General features: G+C 37.2%; 2 protein-coding genes across 4 annotated transcripts; both read right to left on the bottom strand.

Moving 5' to 3' along the window:
* Window positions 8,327-12,795, bottom strand: LOC18777638 (vesicle-associated protein 2-1). 3 transcript variants are annotated; one of them, XM_020564666.1, is made up of 8 exons: window positions 12,521-12,795; window positions 12,112-12,254; window positions 10,622-10,692; window positions 10,397-10,478; window positions 9,944-10,059; window positions 9,710-9,841; window positions 9,143-9,211; window positions 8,327-8,634 (listed from the first exon to the last, which is right to left on the bottom strand). In XM_020564666.1, the coding sequence occupies exons 2-8, from the start codon at window positions 12,170-12,172 to the stop codon at window positions 8,500-8,502; spliced, it is 666 nt and encodes a 221-aa protein (XP_020420255.1). In that variant the 5' UTR covers window positions 12,173-12,254; window positions 12,521-12,795; the 3' UTR covers window positions 8,327-8,499. The 3 variants fall into 3 exon arrangements, with proteins under 3 accessions (XP_020420255.1, XP_007209572.1, XP_007209573.1); XM_007209510.2 differs by having other exon boundaries at window positions 9,143-9,217; window positions 12,521-12,794; XM_007209511.2 differs by having other exon boundaries at window positions 9,143-9,217; window positions 12,505-12,794.
* LOC18776424 (50S ribosomal protein L19-2, chloroplastic) lies at window positions 15,811-18,116 on the bottom strand. Its single transcript, XM_007209384.2, has 5 exons — window positions 17,764-18,116; window positions 17,320-17,679; window positions 16,869-16,955; window positions 16,646-16,779; window positions 15,811-16,175 (listed from the first exon to the last, which is right to left on the bottom strand). Exons 1-5 carry the CDS (start codon window positions 17,917-17,919, stop codon window positions 16,067-16,069), a joined length of 846 nt encoding a protein of 281 aa, XP_007209446.1. The 5' UTR covers window positions 17,920-18,116; the 3' UTR covers window positions 15,811-16,066.

Genomic DNA, 18,427 nt, shown 5'->3' on the forward strand with positions numbered 1-18,427 from the left:
ATGTTTCCCCTCTCTTTTTTTCTTAACAAAGAATTTGAAAGCATAAAATATGTGGATGAGGTTTGGGCCTGTCAAGTTCAAATGAGGTCAGCGGCCCAGGTCCAGATTCAGATGGTGAGATTTAATATATGGTCCTTAAGAGCACTTCCACCAATTGACTCTTGCCATGGCAAGATTAGCCCTAGGGCAGGCACTATTCACGTGAATAGTGGCTGCCCTAGACCCCTCCAGCAAAATGTGTTTCCAGCAGTTGGGGCTTGCCATGGCAATTACTATTCATTTTTTTATTTTTTTCACAATTTTGTTTACTTAAACAATTAATTTGGATAATATTTTCGGATAAGATTTTCGGTTTCAAATTTCAGATAAATTTCAAATTTCAGATACATTTCAAAATTCAAATTTCAGATAAATTTGAAATTTGAAATTTCATTTGAATTTCAAATTTCAGATAAGATTTTCACCTCTAAGATTGCGCCGCGTGTCATATCTATCTGTGTACATTTTTCTATAAAATCAGAGGTTCAGCTCATACCTCCCACACCAGTTCTTCTCTACATTTCAATTTCTCAAATTTTAGATTTCATTCTCCATTCTCAATGGCAGACATGGAAGAGGTTTTGGAGAGGCAAGAGCGAGAAACTAGAGAAAGAATGCGTAGACGAGCTGCAAGCAAAAGGGTGCAGAGAGAACTAGATGAGCAACTTGGCATAGCAGTTGCTTTGCTGGAGGAAGAAAAGCAGGCTCGCCGTGGTTCACGAGAAGGCCGTCGCCCAAATGTGGACAGACATAGACATTCCCGGGGTAAAAATCTTATGAAAGATTATTTTATCCCACAATCTCTGTACTCTGATGTTCATTTTCGAGGGAGATATAGAATGCAACCCCATTTGTTCAATAAAATCATGCATGATATTTGCAATTATGATGAATATTTTGTTCAAAAGAGAAATTGTGCTGGAAATTTGGGACTTCTTCCAGAGCAGAAGTTCACAGCTGTGATACGAATGTTGGCGTATGGGTCATCTGCTGATCAGGTGGATGAGATTGCTCGATGGGGAAGTCCACTATTTTGGAGAGCTTGGTGCGATTTTGTGATGCAGTGGAAACTCTGTACACCAGAGACTACCTCCGCAGACCTACGCCCAGGGACCTGCAAAGGCTTCTCCAAAAAGCTGAGTCTCGAGGATTCCCTGGCATGATTGGTAGCATTGACTGCATGCACTGGCAGTGGAAAAATTGTCCAACTGCTTGGCAAGGGGACTACGGAAATAGAAAATGGCAGAAAAGTATCATCCTGGAAGCATTTATGGGCGGTGAAAGGCAATGAAGGAAATGAAGGTGAATAAAGTGAAGTGAAGAAGTTGTTTTTATTTTATTATGTTTATGTTGTATGTTGTTTATTTTTTGTTGTGAGTGGGTTGTTTATGTTTTATGCTTTGGTTGTGGGTTGTTTATTTTTTATGCTTTGGTTGTGGGTTGTTTATTTTTTATGCTTTGGTTGTGGGTTGTTTATGTTTTATGCTTTGGTTGTGGGTTGTTTATTATGTATGGAATGTTTTGAATAAAAAGGATTTTGTTGAATATTTTCTTTATTGACTAAAAGAAAAGCAATACAACTAATAATAAAATAAAATACATGAATTAAACAAAACAAAAAATACAATCAAATGAAAGGTACATGAATTAAAGAAAACAAAAAATACAACGAAATCAAAGGTACATGAATTAAAGAAAACAAAAAATACAATGAAATCAAAGGCAAGTAAACTAAGACATGAAAGGCAAACAAACTATTTTAATGGTTTCCATCATTTAACCAATCCGTGTTGCTAGGTCCATCGTCACGAAAAAGTCTTCGTCTCATAACATCCCTTCGTTCTAGCTTCCAATATTGTTTTGTTTCAGGGGACATATGGCTTGTATCCATGGCCATGGTTTCCCGATCTTTTTTTTCAATGTTTTGTTCACGTACATACTCCCTTTCTTTGAGTACATACTCCCTTTCTTTTGCATATTCTACTTGAATAGCCATATCGTGCTCTTGTTGTTTCAAGTCCATTTCAATTCTCATGGCTTGGTGCTTTGAAAGTTCCTCCAAAAATTGAGATGCATTCTTGCTAGAATTACTCCCTCTCTTCGCCTTCGCCGCCTTCCTCCCAATAGGCCTTGGCTCATTTTCAATGGGTGAGTCTAGATTCATCGGGGAATCCATAGGTGAATCCGATGCCGGCGTCTCACGAAGTGGAGTCTCGTTCAAGACTACCGTCGGACCGGTTGGAATAATTTGGAATCTCTTACAAGTCTTCACCACCTCCCAACAATGGGTATGGTTGAAACTTTTTTTCCCTTGGCCAGTAGCACCAAACCACATTTGTGCTTGTATAATCTATAAAAAAAATGAAATGGAAATGCAAGAGAATTTTTAAAATATTGGCAATGCAACATGTAAAAAAAAACTAATGGAAATTAAAGAAATAATAAAAAAAATACAACATGTATTCAAAAAAACTAGAGACATATTAACAAAATATATAAATTGCAAGAAACATTTAAATAAAAATTAATATGACATAGAAATTAATAGAAGAAAAATGACAAATAATTTACCTCACTGCTAAGATTTTCTCCGCTTCGATGGTTGTCAATCGCTTTTGCTAAGGCATTTCTCCATTTCCCCAACTCTTTATTAAGAACTTTCCACCTACTGGATAATGCCATTTCTGTACGTGTAGAACCAATTGCCCTTTCACAAAATGCTTGATGAATTTTTTTCCACATATGAGAAAATTTAATCTCATTGCCCGTTATGGGACAATGACTAACTTGGACCCAAGCCTCACACAAGCTAACATCTTCCATCATGCTTCATGCCCCTCCATTTTCATTAGAAGAACCCATAATATGCTAGAAAAAAATTACAACTTCAAAGTGAAAAAATATTGAATAGAAAGTGAATAAAATTTGAGGAGAAAGTGAACAATAGTAGAAGGAGAAGAAAATATATGAGGAGTTGGTGTTAAAAGTGAAGAGTATTGGTTGGTATTTATACACAAAAAATTCTGTAATTTTTGTGTATTTTTTAAAAAAAAATTCGATTTTTTTTCAATTTTTTTTGGCAGAAAAATTGGCTGCCGTTGGATTGAAGAAAAAATTCCAATCGGAGCGACCAGAGGCCGCCACGTGTCACAGAGCCGTTGGCGGCACTGTAGCGCTGATTTGAAATTTTTTTTAACGTTGGCGCATGCAATGCACGCGCCAACGGTAAAAAAAAATTCAAATCTTCCGGGCTGACGCCATGCTGGCGTCAGCTATTTTGTCCGCGCCCTCGGGCCCGAGCTCGGGCCGATTTCGCCTTCGGGCCTGCCCGTTTTGGTGGCCCCCACTCTCGCCCGAGCTGGACTTTTGCTGCTGGACTCCGTTTTTTGCCCAAACCCCCCCCAGCCCGAGTGTTTCCAGCCCTGCTGGAAATGCTCTAAGTGAGATCCTATTTTTAAATTATTAGATCAAATTGGTTAATCGTTGGATCAAATTAGTTAGCCTAATCCAACGGTTAAGAGATAGAGTCTCACCAAAGACCAGCCCTCACTATAAAATTCTTGTTGCTTTGATTTGAGCCTTCAAAAGGTACATACAGCATGCTCGCCACTCCTGTACACATCATCAAACTCGGGCATAAAAAGATGAGCACGCTGTTTGGTCAATTGACTTACCCACATTTACTTATTTGGTATAACTTTGCAGTAGTTCATGTTGTTAATCACTATAATTATTCATCAGGTACAACGATTGTTTGAAATTTCAATCATATCTTGACATTTATGTTTTTGTCATTTACGGATATTAGATGCAATATTTTTCCAAAAATCTCATTTGGTACGTTGTACTTACATGTCGTTTTTAAATTTTTTTGATGATATATTGTTGATATTGTCATTAATTTTTTTGTGATATTTTCTTGTAATACATTTTACATAAATCTATTGTCATTAATATTTTTCTAATATCTTCTTGCAGTATTGGAATTCGATATCAACATTTTGTTGATATTTTTGTATTTTCATACCGCAATATATTTCTTTAGAAAAATGCTAGGAAAATCAAATTTATAGACGAGACCAACTTGTATACGCCCCCAATCCAATAGCATTTACTCTTCCGTTTAATATTGATATTTAATTGCGAGAGATGTTGGTGGAAAGCCATTTCCTTCCAAAAGTCTATGGTACTGAATTGACCTCTCTTGTAGAGGTATATAACAAAGCTCCATATATAAGATAAGAATAAGACACATACACAAGCATGCTTGATTCTCCAAATACCATTAATGACCAACTTAAATCCTCTCAACTCAATCTGAATTTTTACTAATGGAGTGTGAGTTGAATTGAACCACGTTTTTGGTATGCTCTCAAGTAATTCTGAGTTCAAATCAAATCCCAATGGTACCCTTGGGTGTGAGTTTCTCCCTCCCCCTTCCTAACTTTGGCGAAAAAACCTGAATATGAATTTTCTTTGAATTTTTGCTTGAATTACTTCCTTCAAGCTTTCACTGGTATTAGCCCCCACTATTTCTGTAATATCCCAAACCAAAAATTCATAATTAAGGAATATTTTATTTTGCGAAAAGACAATTTTGTCCTCATAATATTTTATTAAGAAAAAGGTGACTTTTTGATCGAGAAGGAATTTGACAATTCCGCTTGCGCCATTGCTTAGAACACGGTGAAACGAGTTCATAGACACGTAGTGGGCCCGAATCGGAGTTGTAACGAGAAAGTTATGGTCAAAAGAGTCTCAGTGGCATAATCGTAAATATTTCGAAGTTGAATCTATAAAAACCAGCCAGCTCTCTCCTCTCGCGCAAAAACTGCCGGCCGCCTTCCAGAGCTTGCTGGCGCCGCCTCAGGGCACCACCGGCCACGAGACCGGTGGCGATGGAACCGCCGTCGAGTCCCCTACCTTTTCCGACCCTTCCCAGCCGGCTGCACGGCCTGTGCTGGCCGGAAATTGCAAAAAAGCGACGGGAACTCACCGAAACTTTAAGGCCGCCGATCTCCCTCCTCCGGCCACCATTTCTGTCGATCCAGGCACCCAGGACCAGACAAGCCGCAGGAGAGACCGTCAGGAGGTCTAGCGAGCTCGGACCAGGAGTGAGTGGACTTTCTTTCATAAATGATTTTATATAAATGAGTTATATAAATGCTTTATATAAATGAGTTTACATAAATGATTTTATATTGATTTTATATAAATAAGTTTTTATAAATGAGTTTATATGAGTAAATTTCATTATTTGATTTTGAATAAGTTTTACCGAATGTTTTCCGAGCATGATTTGTGCCGTCAAATATCTTTATTTCTATGCTGCTTAGTTGAACATGGTAGAAAGTGACAGAAAGCAGAGTTGAGATTTATATCAGAGAAGATAGCAGCTTAGTTTCAGACTTGCCAAATACAGTGATTTATCAGATTTTTCTAACATGTTTATTTTTAACCACCGTGTGTACCCAGTTATGGTGATTACCCTCAGATGGACCGATGTCTACGGACATCCAGTCTATTTACAGTTCTGTCAGTGCACTTGACATTGCCTCACGAGTTTCGGGGACGCTCGGACCGTGAGTGCCAGGATTTGCGGCTCGGCAGACTTGGTGTCCCGAGACCTGCCAGGATTTACGGCTCGGCAGACTTGGTGTCCCGAGACTTGCCAGGATTTACGGCTCGGCTGACTTCGTGTCCCCGAGACCTGCCAGGATTGCTGATCAGGCTGACTACGGTCCCCTGAATCCTGCCAGAGTGGCTCGAGTTGACTTTGTGTCACCGCGACCTGCCAGCGGATCAGGCTGACTATAGTCCCTTGTATCCTGCCAGGATTTGCGGCTCGGATAGACTGTGTGTCGCCGAGACCTGCCAGGGGAATTGACGGAATTACAGGGGTACATCCGAGTGGTAGTTTTGATTAATTGCAGTGCTTTAATTCAAGTTTTGAGTACATTGCTTTATTGCAGGTTTGATTTCAGCACTTTTATGCAAATTGGATTTCAATGCTTTCATGCAAGTTTTATTGCTCTTGAAAGCGATTGCATATATTTCTATAAATATGTAACTGCGTTGACTTTCATATGTTTCCAAGATAGTTTAGATATTCAGTTTTACTTAACTGTATTTGATTTCATTGTTTTTATGCGAGAAGTATCGAGTTCGAATATGATTTACATATAATGCCTTGAGTTTAGTATGCTTTAAATGCAGAATACGTGTTTGGATTTATTTCCTTATTTTTACACCGGGGGTTAGTATATTCTTAGATATTTTATGAACCTTTATTTTTGGTCCACTCACACTTTCAACTGTTTTGCGCCCCTAGGCTGTAGCGTGCACAAGACACCCACCACCGGGCCATCGTGACTTCCGCGCCTTCTGGTTCAAAAATATTGGTATGTAAACCAATTAAGTGATCCGTAAGCTATCAAAATTGCTCTGATATATTGCCCTAGAGTGAGAATGGAACTTTTGGCATGTTTATTGAAGTGCTGGCTGTTGGTTGTTTGGACGATTATGCTCGTTATGACAGGTGTAAGTTTTGGATTGAACGAAATTTAAGGGAGACTCTGTCGAAATTTCGGTAGAAGTCAAAGTCAAAATTTTAAGAAAAAGGGCAAATAGGTCTTTCGTGCTCGACATTTGCCAAGTGTCGGACATGCACAGGGTTCGACTCGAATTCCAAAGCGGAATTTGATTCGGGTCCTGTCAATTTCCACACCCAACTTCGAATTGCCCTCATAAATTTGAGGGCATTGTAAGGCCATCTCCACCGCAACCCATTTTGTCAGGGCAAGAGGCCCCCCAAGTGGGGTTTGGACCTCTAGAGCAGGAGAAGCAGCTCGAGCAAGCCCTGGGTCCCACCGGCCCGGGCAAACCCAAGGGCAAATCTTGATTGGGCTTCAGCTCGAAGGCGTTGACGTCAGCGAGCGTAAATCCAAATTTTTTTTTTGTTGGCACGTGAGTTTCACGCACCAACGGTAAAAAAAAATTGACTTCCATTCGATGACGTCACCGCTGACGTCATCCCTAATAGAACCCAACAGGAAGACGCCATGTGGCACTTCCTGGACGCTCCGATTGTTTTTTTTTTTTTCCCAGAAATCCGACGGTCCTCTTTTTTTGGCTAAAAAAAATTCGAAAAAATTCTGAATTTTTTCCCTATAAATACCTAACAATTTTATTCACTTTCCACACCAAATCTTCATACAAACTCTTCTCCTTCCAATATTTTTTACTTTTCACTCATATTTTTCTACTACTTTCCATTTGTATCAAAAAATAAATGGCACCTTCTGTCGAAGCCGGAGGCGCATGGACAGCTCAGGAAGATATTGCGTTGTGTCTGTCTTGGGTGAACGTTAGTCATTGCCCTATCACGGGCAATGAGATGAAGTTCTCTCATATATGGAGCAAAATTCATGGAGAATTTTGTCAAAGATCGGGTTCTATTCGGACCGAAATGACCTTATCTAATAGATGGAAAATTCTGAATAGAGAGTTAGGGAAATGGAGAAATACCTTGACAAAAGCAAGGGAGAACATTCGAAGAGATCAAAATCTATCCGATGAGGTAAAATATTTCTAATTGCCATTTTAATCAATTTAATGTAACTTTTTATTATTATTGCATATTCTATTTCTTTTTCTTGCATACACTTTTTTTTTTTGCATTTCCAATTTGGCAATCGAGATTCTTATCTGAAAATCTTTTCTGAAAAATGATGGACACGTGGCAACCAAAAATCTTATCCGAAAATGTTATCTGAAAATTTAGGTGATAATTTTATAATAAATAGTGACACGTGGCAACCGAAAATATTATCTGAAAAGCTTATCAAAATTAATAGTTCAAAGTATAAAAAAATAGGAAATAAAGTATAATAAATATTAATTGCCTTAGCCCTAGCCTTTTAGGGTGGAATCAAAAAAGGAAAGGCTGCCACCATTCACGTGAATAGTAACAGCCCTTGCCTCGCCCTTGCCTTAGCCTTTTAGGGTGGACATGCTCTAAAAGTAGAAAGGAAAAGGCCATTGATAGTTTCGCGTGGGTGCATGATGCTTTATCAGCCAGTGGGAAGTGTGTGACCTATGTGGGTCGTACTGACTCTCACACTAGAAAGCGTCATGCACCCTCAGGACCCTCAAAGTAGACGAGGTGCTTTCAAGCTGCAAACGAATTTGCCAGACGGGAAGCAGCTCCCCAGAAATGTCAAAAATGTTGCACCATTTAAAATTTGAATATAATAGAATTCGTAGGCACACTAAGGATAGAACAAGATGGTGAAATAGAAACATATTCAATAAATCAACTAATCACGATGCAAATTGCAACAATCATCATCATATACAAAAAAAGGAAGTTAAGTAAACTTTCCATCAAACAGAAGATAAAGAAATTATACAATGAATTTGTCAAGAAAATATTTCCTGATGTCCTGAATAAACGTTAAGTCATTCTGTAGATGGTGAAGATAATGAAAGGTTCAAGAGGAAGCCAACCATGAGTCCAATGAGTCCCACAAAAATTGCAAAGGTGAAGGAGAAGCCTGGGTCACCTTTCCGAAATCTTCGCCTCTTCAGTATATCCTGTGGTGAAAAAAAAAAAACCAGAGAATGTCAGTTGGTGAGAGCTGTAAGTAGTTGGAGCATCTACAATGGAGGCTCTAAATGCCCTGTTGAAAATAGGAAAAAAAGAGCAGTCGAACTCCCAATACAGAGAGATTATGTTATTTCAGATACCAGGTCCTTAACTTCTAGTAATGTTGTCATGTTGTACTGTTCTGTGATTTAATTAGCCACAAAAAACTCCTATTCAATTTTTTTCCAGAAACTCCTGAGGTCACCTAATAAAAGTCCTTTTCTTCCTGCTTTATATGGTTGTGACAAATTTTTCTCAATGTTGGATTACATATGTGTATAGCTAATCGTGGATCCTTCTATCCAAGATTATAACATTTCCATGGTTAGGATTAAAGCACTAACTTTAAATATCAGAAAAAGAGCAAACGATCTAAGATAAGCTACTTAAGTTAATTACTTGAGTCTTTTTGTATGCGTGTGTGTAGAGAAAGCAGAAGAACAACTATACACTGACCAGTTCCTGTTGAAGTTGCTGTGTTTGTCTAACAGCTGCATCTCTTTCATCCTTCAGGCGCTGGAAAGCCTGATTCTACATGTAAAAGAAATATCAAAGAGTAGGAATATGACAAGAATTCAAATATACAATGAATTACTGTAATGAGCCTACAAGACATTTTATAATGGACTTTTACAAGTTTTCAGTGTGCATGAAAGAAGGTAAACTAAACAAATGGAAACACACCGCTGGGTTCTGGCAATTGGAGTCTCTTCCTAGAATCCTTTTGTTATCTTATTATGATTCTAAATACATGTTCAAATCGTACACATGATTTCTATACTAAATCACTCGCTATATTCATAGACCACTATTAATCAAAGTCCCAAACTGGTGTTTCTAATTACGCATTCTATTGCAGAATGTAACACACAATACATTCTTGGATTAAGTTTGTGAAGTAGTGGAATGAATAACTACCCTCAGAAAACCAGAACTATAACATGCACAAGCATGATTGCATTGTTACACAAAAAGACAAACATGTTCTAGAAAACACCACAAGGAAAGTACAACAACACTCACTGAATTAGTATCAAGACCGCTCATGGAGCTCCTTAAAGCTTCATCTTCTGAGGTTCCTTGAGCTAAACCAGGAGTCATATACACAACTCTAAGCTTGCACTCCTCTAATGCCCTTCCACTTTCCTTGGTGAACTGGATGAAACATTAAAGTGCTTTTCCAATGTCATTGTTATTTCAAAATGATAAATTAAGCAAGTCAAACAGAGAGAATATTGCCCAATTTAAAACTCTTACAGTATCTTGCGGGAGGTCATCAACATCAGTATTTGGAGGCACTGTTGTACTCTGTAGGAGAAATTTATCTTTGCACTGCATATCTGGAGGATATTCTCGTTGGGCTTGGAGGGTGACTGCAGACCCAGCAGTTAGTTGGAAGCCATTATTACAAAAGCTTTTAAAGAAATAAAGGAAAATATAATAAAACTAATAGAGAATGTACAAACAATTACATTCTTATGATTGGCCAAAGCCAGAGAGTACAGACTTAGATTCAAAACTTGCCATTTGAAAATAAATATATTGCCTAAGAATCCACAAATCACCACTAGCTAATTTGCTCATTAAAAAGTAAGATAAAGCACCGGGATATGATTTCTAGGGCGGCTCAAAAGTTTCGTACATTTGAGGTGGTGATAATAAAATTAGAACAATAAAAATGAAAATTTGTAATAACGTAATGAGTAGCACCTCTGATGACACATGAGTCCCAAGCCTGTATAACACCAGTGTTGGGTCGTACAAAGTACTTCTTAGGTGAAGTGGTTTTAACCTAGAAAAAAGAGAATAAAAAAGAAAATGAAAATTGTAACAATGTAACCAAAGAACATGCACTAGCAATTTCCAGATTGGACAAAAGAAAAATACACGCTCAGCAACAAAAATCATAAATACATTCACCAACAGAATTGGTACCTTAAAAGCAACATGGTGTTCTGTGTTGTTGACAACTTTTAGATCACAAAAGCTTTGCTTCTCCAGCTCAACTGAACAATGAATGTCAAAATTATAAGTCCATTAGTACTTTATCTAACGATATTATACACAGAAAGAAGAAATTTTTTAAGCCAGACTTTGAAAAGAACCTGCCTGGATGTGGCACTAATATCAAAATCATGTGATGGCCCAATGTGTTTATCAGATTACACCCTATTAGTCAGAATTCTTTGAATTTTAACCATTCCAAAGACCAACCAGAGTAGTGTTGGCACCAATTATCATATGCATTGGTGTTGGCATAAGCATGTCTTTTCTCTACATATACATGCACACGCAAAAGATAAGTTTGAAAACTCGGGTCAAGCAAGTGGGTTCATGTTGTCCAATGCTAAGCACTAGTAATTCAAGTTGTTTATAGTGTATTCATCACAATGTGTATTTACACTTGTTTTTAACAATTCCCTACTCAGCTATTCTTATATGGCTTAGAAATTTAACAAGAACTCTTAGTGATATAATCTCTAGTTGCCATTACATATATTACCTATTCTGAATAACTACACCATAGCCCAGAGACCTAAAGGAGTACAACTGCTAAGGCGACCATGGAGTCCCGAGACTTGAGGGAGTAATCCCACTCTTTATACATAGTAACCTTCAAAAGCTTTCTATAAGCAAGAGAAACAAATACCCAATAAACCAAGATTCCCACCAAAATCTAGGTTGTATCGTGGAGGTGATATAAAGCCATTCAGCAATTATTAATAAAATTTCACTTGGCTTAAAGAGCGTGGATGTGAATTAAGAAAAGGTTACCAAGTGGAGCTCAAAAACCTAAACGATACAAATCCAGAGTTCCTGGAGTACCCAACAAGAGAAGCAAAATAAAATTAAATACAAAAGAACGAGTGTCTGATTTGAAGTCATAAACACATCTATATTATAGCAGTTAAACTAATCCTCCCTCAACTTTGAACTTAATACACGTTTGACTTCAATATGTTTCGTATGCAATCATCTTTGATCACATTCCACCTTGTCTTGGCACCCACCCCCGTCAATATAAGATAATCATTTCAACCACATATCCACCATCAATATAAGATATAAGAAATTATATGTGGCCTAATTAGCTTTGCTTCTAGATCATAAACCTTGCTGAGCTATTAAACTAGTCGAATAATTTAATTTGAACTTAAAAAAAAAGGTAACAATGATGGTTTCTTCCCTTCAATTCACTAAAAACAAAAAATCATTATCAAAGAAATTCCTACTTTTCCTTGATTATCCTCAAATTCTCCAAAAAACAATCTCTATAATCATCTTTCAAGAACAATTTCCCACCATAATTCAGCTGCATCCCTTTTCAAGAACAATTTCCCACCATAATTCAGCTGCATCCCCTTTTGGTTACCCAAAGCCTGTGTGTGTGCAAATAGATAAGGAGAGAGAGAGAGAGAGAATACATTGGAATTTGAGCTCATCCGGAACAACAGATATCATCTGATTACCACCACCAGCACTCATGATGGCCCACCGCCAAAGATGCAACTATTTCCTTTCTTTTCTTTTTCTTTTTTCCCAAAAATTCACCAGACAATCTCAAACCCTGCCATTCACATTACCAGAACAAACCCTAGCTCAGAAAAACGTAGAAAGAGAAACACAGAATTAACGCCTCTGCTAGTACATGACTCACAAAGAGAGAGAGAGAGAGAGAGAGAGAGAGAGAGAGAGAGAGAAGAAGAAGAAGAAGAAGAAGAAGAAGAAGAGAGAAGGTGCAAATTAATTGAATTGTGAAAGAAAATGTGTTTGTGTTCGTGAGAGAAAGAAAGAAAGAAATTGAATTGGAGACTAACACATGGTAGAACGTACGTAGAGGAGGAGGAACGGATTGCTCGGTCCAATTGCCAACCTTCTCTGCTTCGAAGATTCAGCCACCAAGATCGGGTTCGGGTCCGAGCGATCTTCAAGACCAACCGAAGAAGAAAGAAACCAAACTCCACCTCCTAATTTAAGCTTCGAATTTCAGAGAGAGAGAGAGAGAGAGAGAGAGTGAAGGACATGTGTCAGTAGGAAGCGAGTGGTGACGCCCGCTTCAAAAGTGAGAGACACGACGACGCTGAGAAGGAGGGGACAGGCAGGAGACGCTTTTGAGTGAGGGAGTGCGCAGCATAACCTGTCTGTAATAAGAGACTGGATGTGGGACCCTCTGACGTGTCGCTCAAAATTATAAAAATGGTAGGTTGACGTGTCCCCTCTGCTTTTCCAATCCCCTTAATTTAAGGTCGGACCAAAAATCTACAAGAAAAGAAAAGAAAAACAATCTATCCCGCCAACATCATATATTGAATGCGAATGCGAATGCGAATGGGGTAGTAGCTCATTGGTAGGAAAAACCTTGGGTGTCACTGTCACCGAATGACACCGTTTTATTATTTTCAGTTAATAATATTATGTTATGTGAAAAAGTTATCGTGTGTGCAATGACGGACTTATAAATTTTTATAGGATTAGGTTAAATAATATTTTTTTTATTATAGAAGAGATATATTATAAGCCTTTTTTCTCATGAAACAAAAATGTAAATAAAATTTTATAAATCAAACAAAGTTACATTACAAGCAAATATAACACAAAATATAAATAAATATTAAATCAAACACATTGTTCAACTTCAAAAAAATATGTTGGAAGAATTTTTTTGATGTTCCCTCTCTTATTAATAAGACTTTACTAAATTGAATCAAAATGGAAAAATCTTGTTAAAAATAACTAAATTGAAACTTATTTAGTCATTTAATTACTATCAACATGATTTGTAACAGGTGATGCTTCTACTTTATCTTAATTATTCTTTTACTTTTGCTCGTGGGTTAAATGTCTCTATACCTTGAAGTTTCAGATAAAAAGTTGGGTTGTCTCACTGTCACATAATCACACCGTCCCTTGTATGCAAAACAATTTCTACCATCCGAATGTAATTAAAGCGTAGGTAAGGTAGGAAACTGATAACCATTTTGGACCTGTTCTGACCTTATTATTATTATTATTTTAAAATCAGGTAAATGCTTACCTTCTATCTATTGTTGATTTATCATGAAAATAGGGCAAATTGACATTTATGTATCATAATACTTTACGATTGATCGATCACAAAAGTTCAATAAGAATAAACAATAAATAACAAGTGGTTGTGCCATAAAAAAAATGTGTGCCCTAGTTGCCTGTACTGGGGAAGAAAAATGAAAAAGAAAAAAAACCCTATGTATTTGAGTGAGTTTTTCAAATGTGTACGAGAACAGAAGTATATTTGAATGAATTTTTTTATACGCACGTGTATAATACAGGAAAATACTAACTAGGGTCAGATAAATTTGTATTTTATCATATTTTTGAAGATTATTTATGAAATGATTCTTAAGGTAAGGGAGATTGGTATAATCTATTGAATTTTTTTTTTCTTCCTAATATTGTATTGTATCTAACTTATATGAAAATGACACTCCAGATTTTGAAGCGATTTAATTTCTTGTCTTGGAAGATAACCAAAAAACAACAGAAGGCTGATCTAATCTAATCAGCTGACAAGAATCAATATAGTAATGCATGTGTTTGTAGCTATTGACCAGTGCAGAATCATAAACTATTGACCAGTGCAGAATCATAAACCAATAATGCGGCTCAACAAATATATTCACCAAATGATGTTGTTGTATACACCTAACTGTTTTACATGTTAGAAATAAATCACCCCAATAATAAGCTAAAATTTGAAAGTAAATTTAGGTTTTAGTCATAAAAAGAGTTTCATTTTTGGAAAAAATTAAAACTTTTTGAAAAAATACAGAAAAACCTTTCAACTTTCAAACCAAAGACATGCAAATGTAAATGATTCTTTAGAAAATCCAAAAATAAATAAGATTTTGTCCATTTTGACTTTTTTTAAAAAATTTCCCTCTCCTTTAGCCTTTTCCAAAGTGTGGTAATACTTGTTATAATATAGATACATGGGCTTCTATAATGAGAGGCTATGTTGAGGAGTTCAATTTGGCCGTTAAGGACCTCTCATTACAATCTCTTTGATATAGATACTATTATGATATACACATTTGGTGGCCTAAACAAGACATAAATATTCCAATTAAATTGGACTAGTGTTACATTCCACTTATAGCGCTCTTATATAAGAGGAGATTGGACTCCTTAAATTGGATAGTAGTCCTACTTTTTAAACAAAATAAGTCTAAATTTATAAGGGTTTGTTTGGTTCAAGATTTATGAGCTTGAAAATGAGTTTGAAATTTCCTTCCCATGTTTGGTAAGTACACTTTTGAGAATGCAATTTAGAACTCCTGAATATGGACTTCCCATGTAGGGGGATTTCATACCCTTCATTGAGCTTGGGAATTTTTTTCCCCCACCTGGAAAAGCATTCAATGTAAATTTGTATGACTAACATACCCCTCTTCTATTTTTAAAATATCATGTTTTACCCTTAGAAAAACTTTTTGTATTTCTTTCTTTTTAATAAAAATAGTTATGGGAGTTGGAAAATGGAACAAGTTTTCAATCCCAATACTGCACAAAACCAAACATAGGAATAGATAAATGTCATTTCACGTTCCTCATTTCCCAACATTTCCAAATATAAGAACGAACATCCTTAATTCCCATGTCATGGGATTAGATTAGACATGAGAAGTTTATTCCCAAAAAGTACAATCAGCGAACCAAACGGGCCTTAAGTTTGGGACTTTATGGGACGTTGAAGCCCAATTCAGTACCGTCCAGGCTGATCCACCAATATTGGGCTTGTAAACGCCTCTAGAAATTTCCCCTTGGAAGCGGCCACTAACATGATGTCATATAATCTCTCTAAGGCAATATTTTTATTTTATTTTATAGGAATCATTACATCCCAACCTATATAAAATATGAAGGTATAATGCTTCCCATGATTAAACAGAAAGAACGAAGCAACTTCCTGGTAAAATGATCTTTACCATGAAATTTGGAAACCCTGCCCTGAAAAATGATTTAAGACATTTTCTTGAAACAGAGCTGTATTTTTGACTCTCACCCAAGTACACAGATGTTTATATCTCCAAACTTATGTTTGGTGGGGAGGTTTAGTTTACCTAATAGGGAAGAAATCCAGCAGGGAAGGAAACATAAAATACATGCATTACTGGAAGCTTGATGTCGCAGATGTTGGAAACTTTTTTTTTTTTTCCTAATTAATTATGAACTGAAACAACAGAAAAGAAGAAAAAAAATATAGATACAACAAAAAATTGGAGAGAACTGATACGCCTATCAGATTAATGGATTCCAGGGTATACATAGTTCTTACAATGTGAGTATTCCGGGGACTCCTCTGACAGTGAAAACAACCAAACAAGAGCCGTGTACTATTTCTCATTTGAAAGTTGAGAACCTTGGAAGCTTGTCTCTCAAATAGTACAGCCTTGCCCTCCTAACCTTCCTGTGGCTCAGTACCTTTAGCTCCTTAATGTTTGGTGAGTACCTGAAATAATGAGTAAAGAAGATATCAAATATTCTTTGCCTTCAAACTTGAAGGAAGGCTTTAGGGGGGGAGAAATAGCCAGTAAGCTTAAGAACTTTAATTGGAGCCTGAGCATCATTATCAAAAATCAAACACAGTAAGAAAACTGACACATTCTGCTGGAGAATTTTCTTTTCCCGTTTCTTTTATTAAATACGAAATACAATAAAAATAAACCATTTTGGGGTGGTTGTGGATGGGAGGAATCCAATCACACAACTAGTGTAAGTTTGCTTGCTCAACATCCTCCCAGCTCATACATGCTTCTACAATTTTCCATCTTAAGTTCATCAGAGTCATGTCATCAGAATCAAGGGAATCACATAAAGCCCAACTATTTATTTGTGAAAGGTTATTGAACCATAGACATGATAAATATATATGCTCTAGCAAAATCAAGCTGAACTAGTAATACATAAAAGAAAACTTACAGCGGGAACACAATCTCAACCCCTATTCCAGCAATAATCCTCCGAATGCGAATGGTTGTGTGAATGCCAGCATTTTGTCTTGAAATGACAATGCCTTTATAAACAGACAACCTACGCTTATTTTCAGGAACTTCCTGTAAGTCACACAGAAAAAGAATCACAAAAGATTCACTTCCGAATGGTATTAAAATCTGCAAGAGAAAGTTAGCAGAAACACTATTACCAGTTTGATTTGCACAACGTCTCCAGTTCTAATGTCCGGAACTGGCCTTTCTTGCACTGCTGCCTCAACTGCCCTCTTGTTTAATATCTAACCAAGCAGACGAATTTTGATCAAAATTAAAGACGAATTTTGATCAAAATTAAATTTCAATTTTAACAATCACTTATCATAGGATTGAATGACGAAAAAACAAATGACAAGCAAATTAAGAAAGGTTTGTTTCAGCTTTAGTCACAGTGGCCTGTTTAATCCTACATTCAGATAAGTCAGTGAAAAATGCATATTTTGACATCCCACTTTATTTATTTATGTATTTTCTGAAACTACATTCCTAGTAATCTTCTGAGAGAGAACAGAACTCAACACAACTTTGATGTCATTCTTATTTCCTGCATTTTCTCACCAGCCAAACAAGGCTTAGGCAGCAAAAGAGACAAAATAAATAACGTACCCCCATTATGTCTCCAAGCTTAACCCGAGACTTTCTGGGCGTCTTCGGCTCTTCAGGCTCAGGCTCTTCAGGCTCAGACTCCACAACTGGTTCAGCTTCAGCTTCTACGATGGCCTCCGAGGCCTCTTCACTTCCAACTGCTTCAGCTTCACCTTCAGTGCTCGAATCTGCTCTCACAACAAAGTCCAGTCTCGACATTGCAGCGACGATGGGACAGAAGCTGGACCCAAATGAGCTCGACGAAACCCTAGAGAGCGAGACCCGGGCGGAATTAGAAGAAGAACGACGAGAGAAGGAAGCGGAAAACCCAAGCTTTACCGGCGGGTGATGGGTAGGGTTTCTTGGCATTGTTATCAGAGCCTGCAAACCACAAATTCATCAATTTTCACTCCAGACATTGCTAAAACACACACACAAACACACGCGTTGAGACAGAGAGAATACCTGAGGCAGGGCTTTGGAGGCCATGATTTGGGAATTAGGGTTCTGGGAAATGAAGATTGAGAGAGAGAGAGAGAGAGAGAGAGTAGAGGTAATGGAAGTGTGGATGGATGATGGATGATGGATTGGTGGATAGGACGACGACAGAGGTAGCCTCATCTGTTTTATCTTTTTCTCACGTGCGTCGCATGTGATACAATCATGCTCTTACCTTAGCTCGTACATGGCGAGGTATTCGGGGGAATTCAACCCCAATGAGTTGAGTATGAAGAACATAAAACGGGTATGGGAATGGGTACGGAGAATTTTTTGGGTATGATGTTCGGGGAGAGACGATGATGGTATTTTAATTCTCAACCCGAACCGTTTCCGTTTAAAAGATATATATATATATATATATATAAATTTTTTTGATGAGGTATATATAAACTTTTGCAAAAGTAAAGTGAAAGCAGAGTTAAAGCAGGAGCATCTTGCTTTAATCAGAAGAAAAGTAAAGCTAAAGCAACAGGAAAACGTAAAATTACAATAAGTACAAATTGTCTTCTTATCAGACAGAATATTACTAAGGCCCACCATAAAGATCTACATGACAATTGTCTAGCATATCTTCGTTAGCAAAAGGGTCCACCTTCTCTTATTAAAGTGATTGTACCGACTAAGTTTT

This window comes from Prunus persica, chromosome G5 (assembly GCF_000346465.2).
Source record: "Prunus persica cultivar Lovell chromosome G5, Prunus_persica_NCBIv2, whole genome shotgun sequence".
Taxonomy (NCBI): Eukaryota; Viridiplantae; Streptophyta; class Magnoliopsida; order Rosales; family Rosaceae; genus Prunus; species Prunus persica.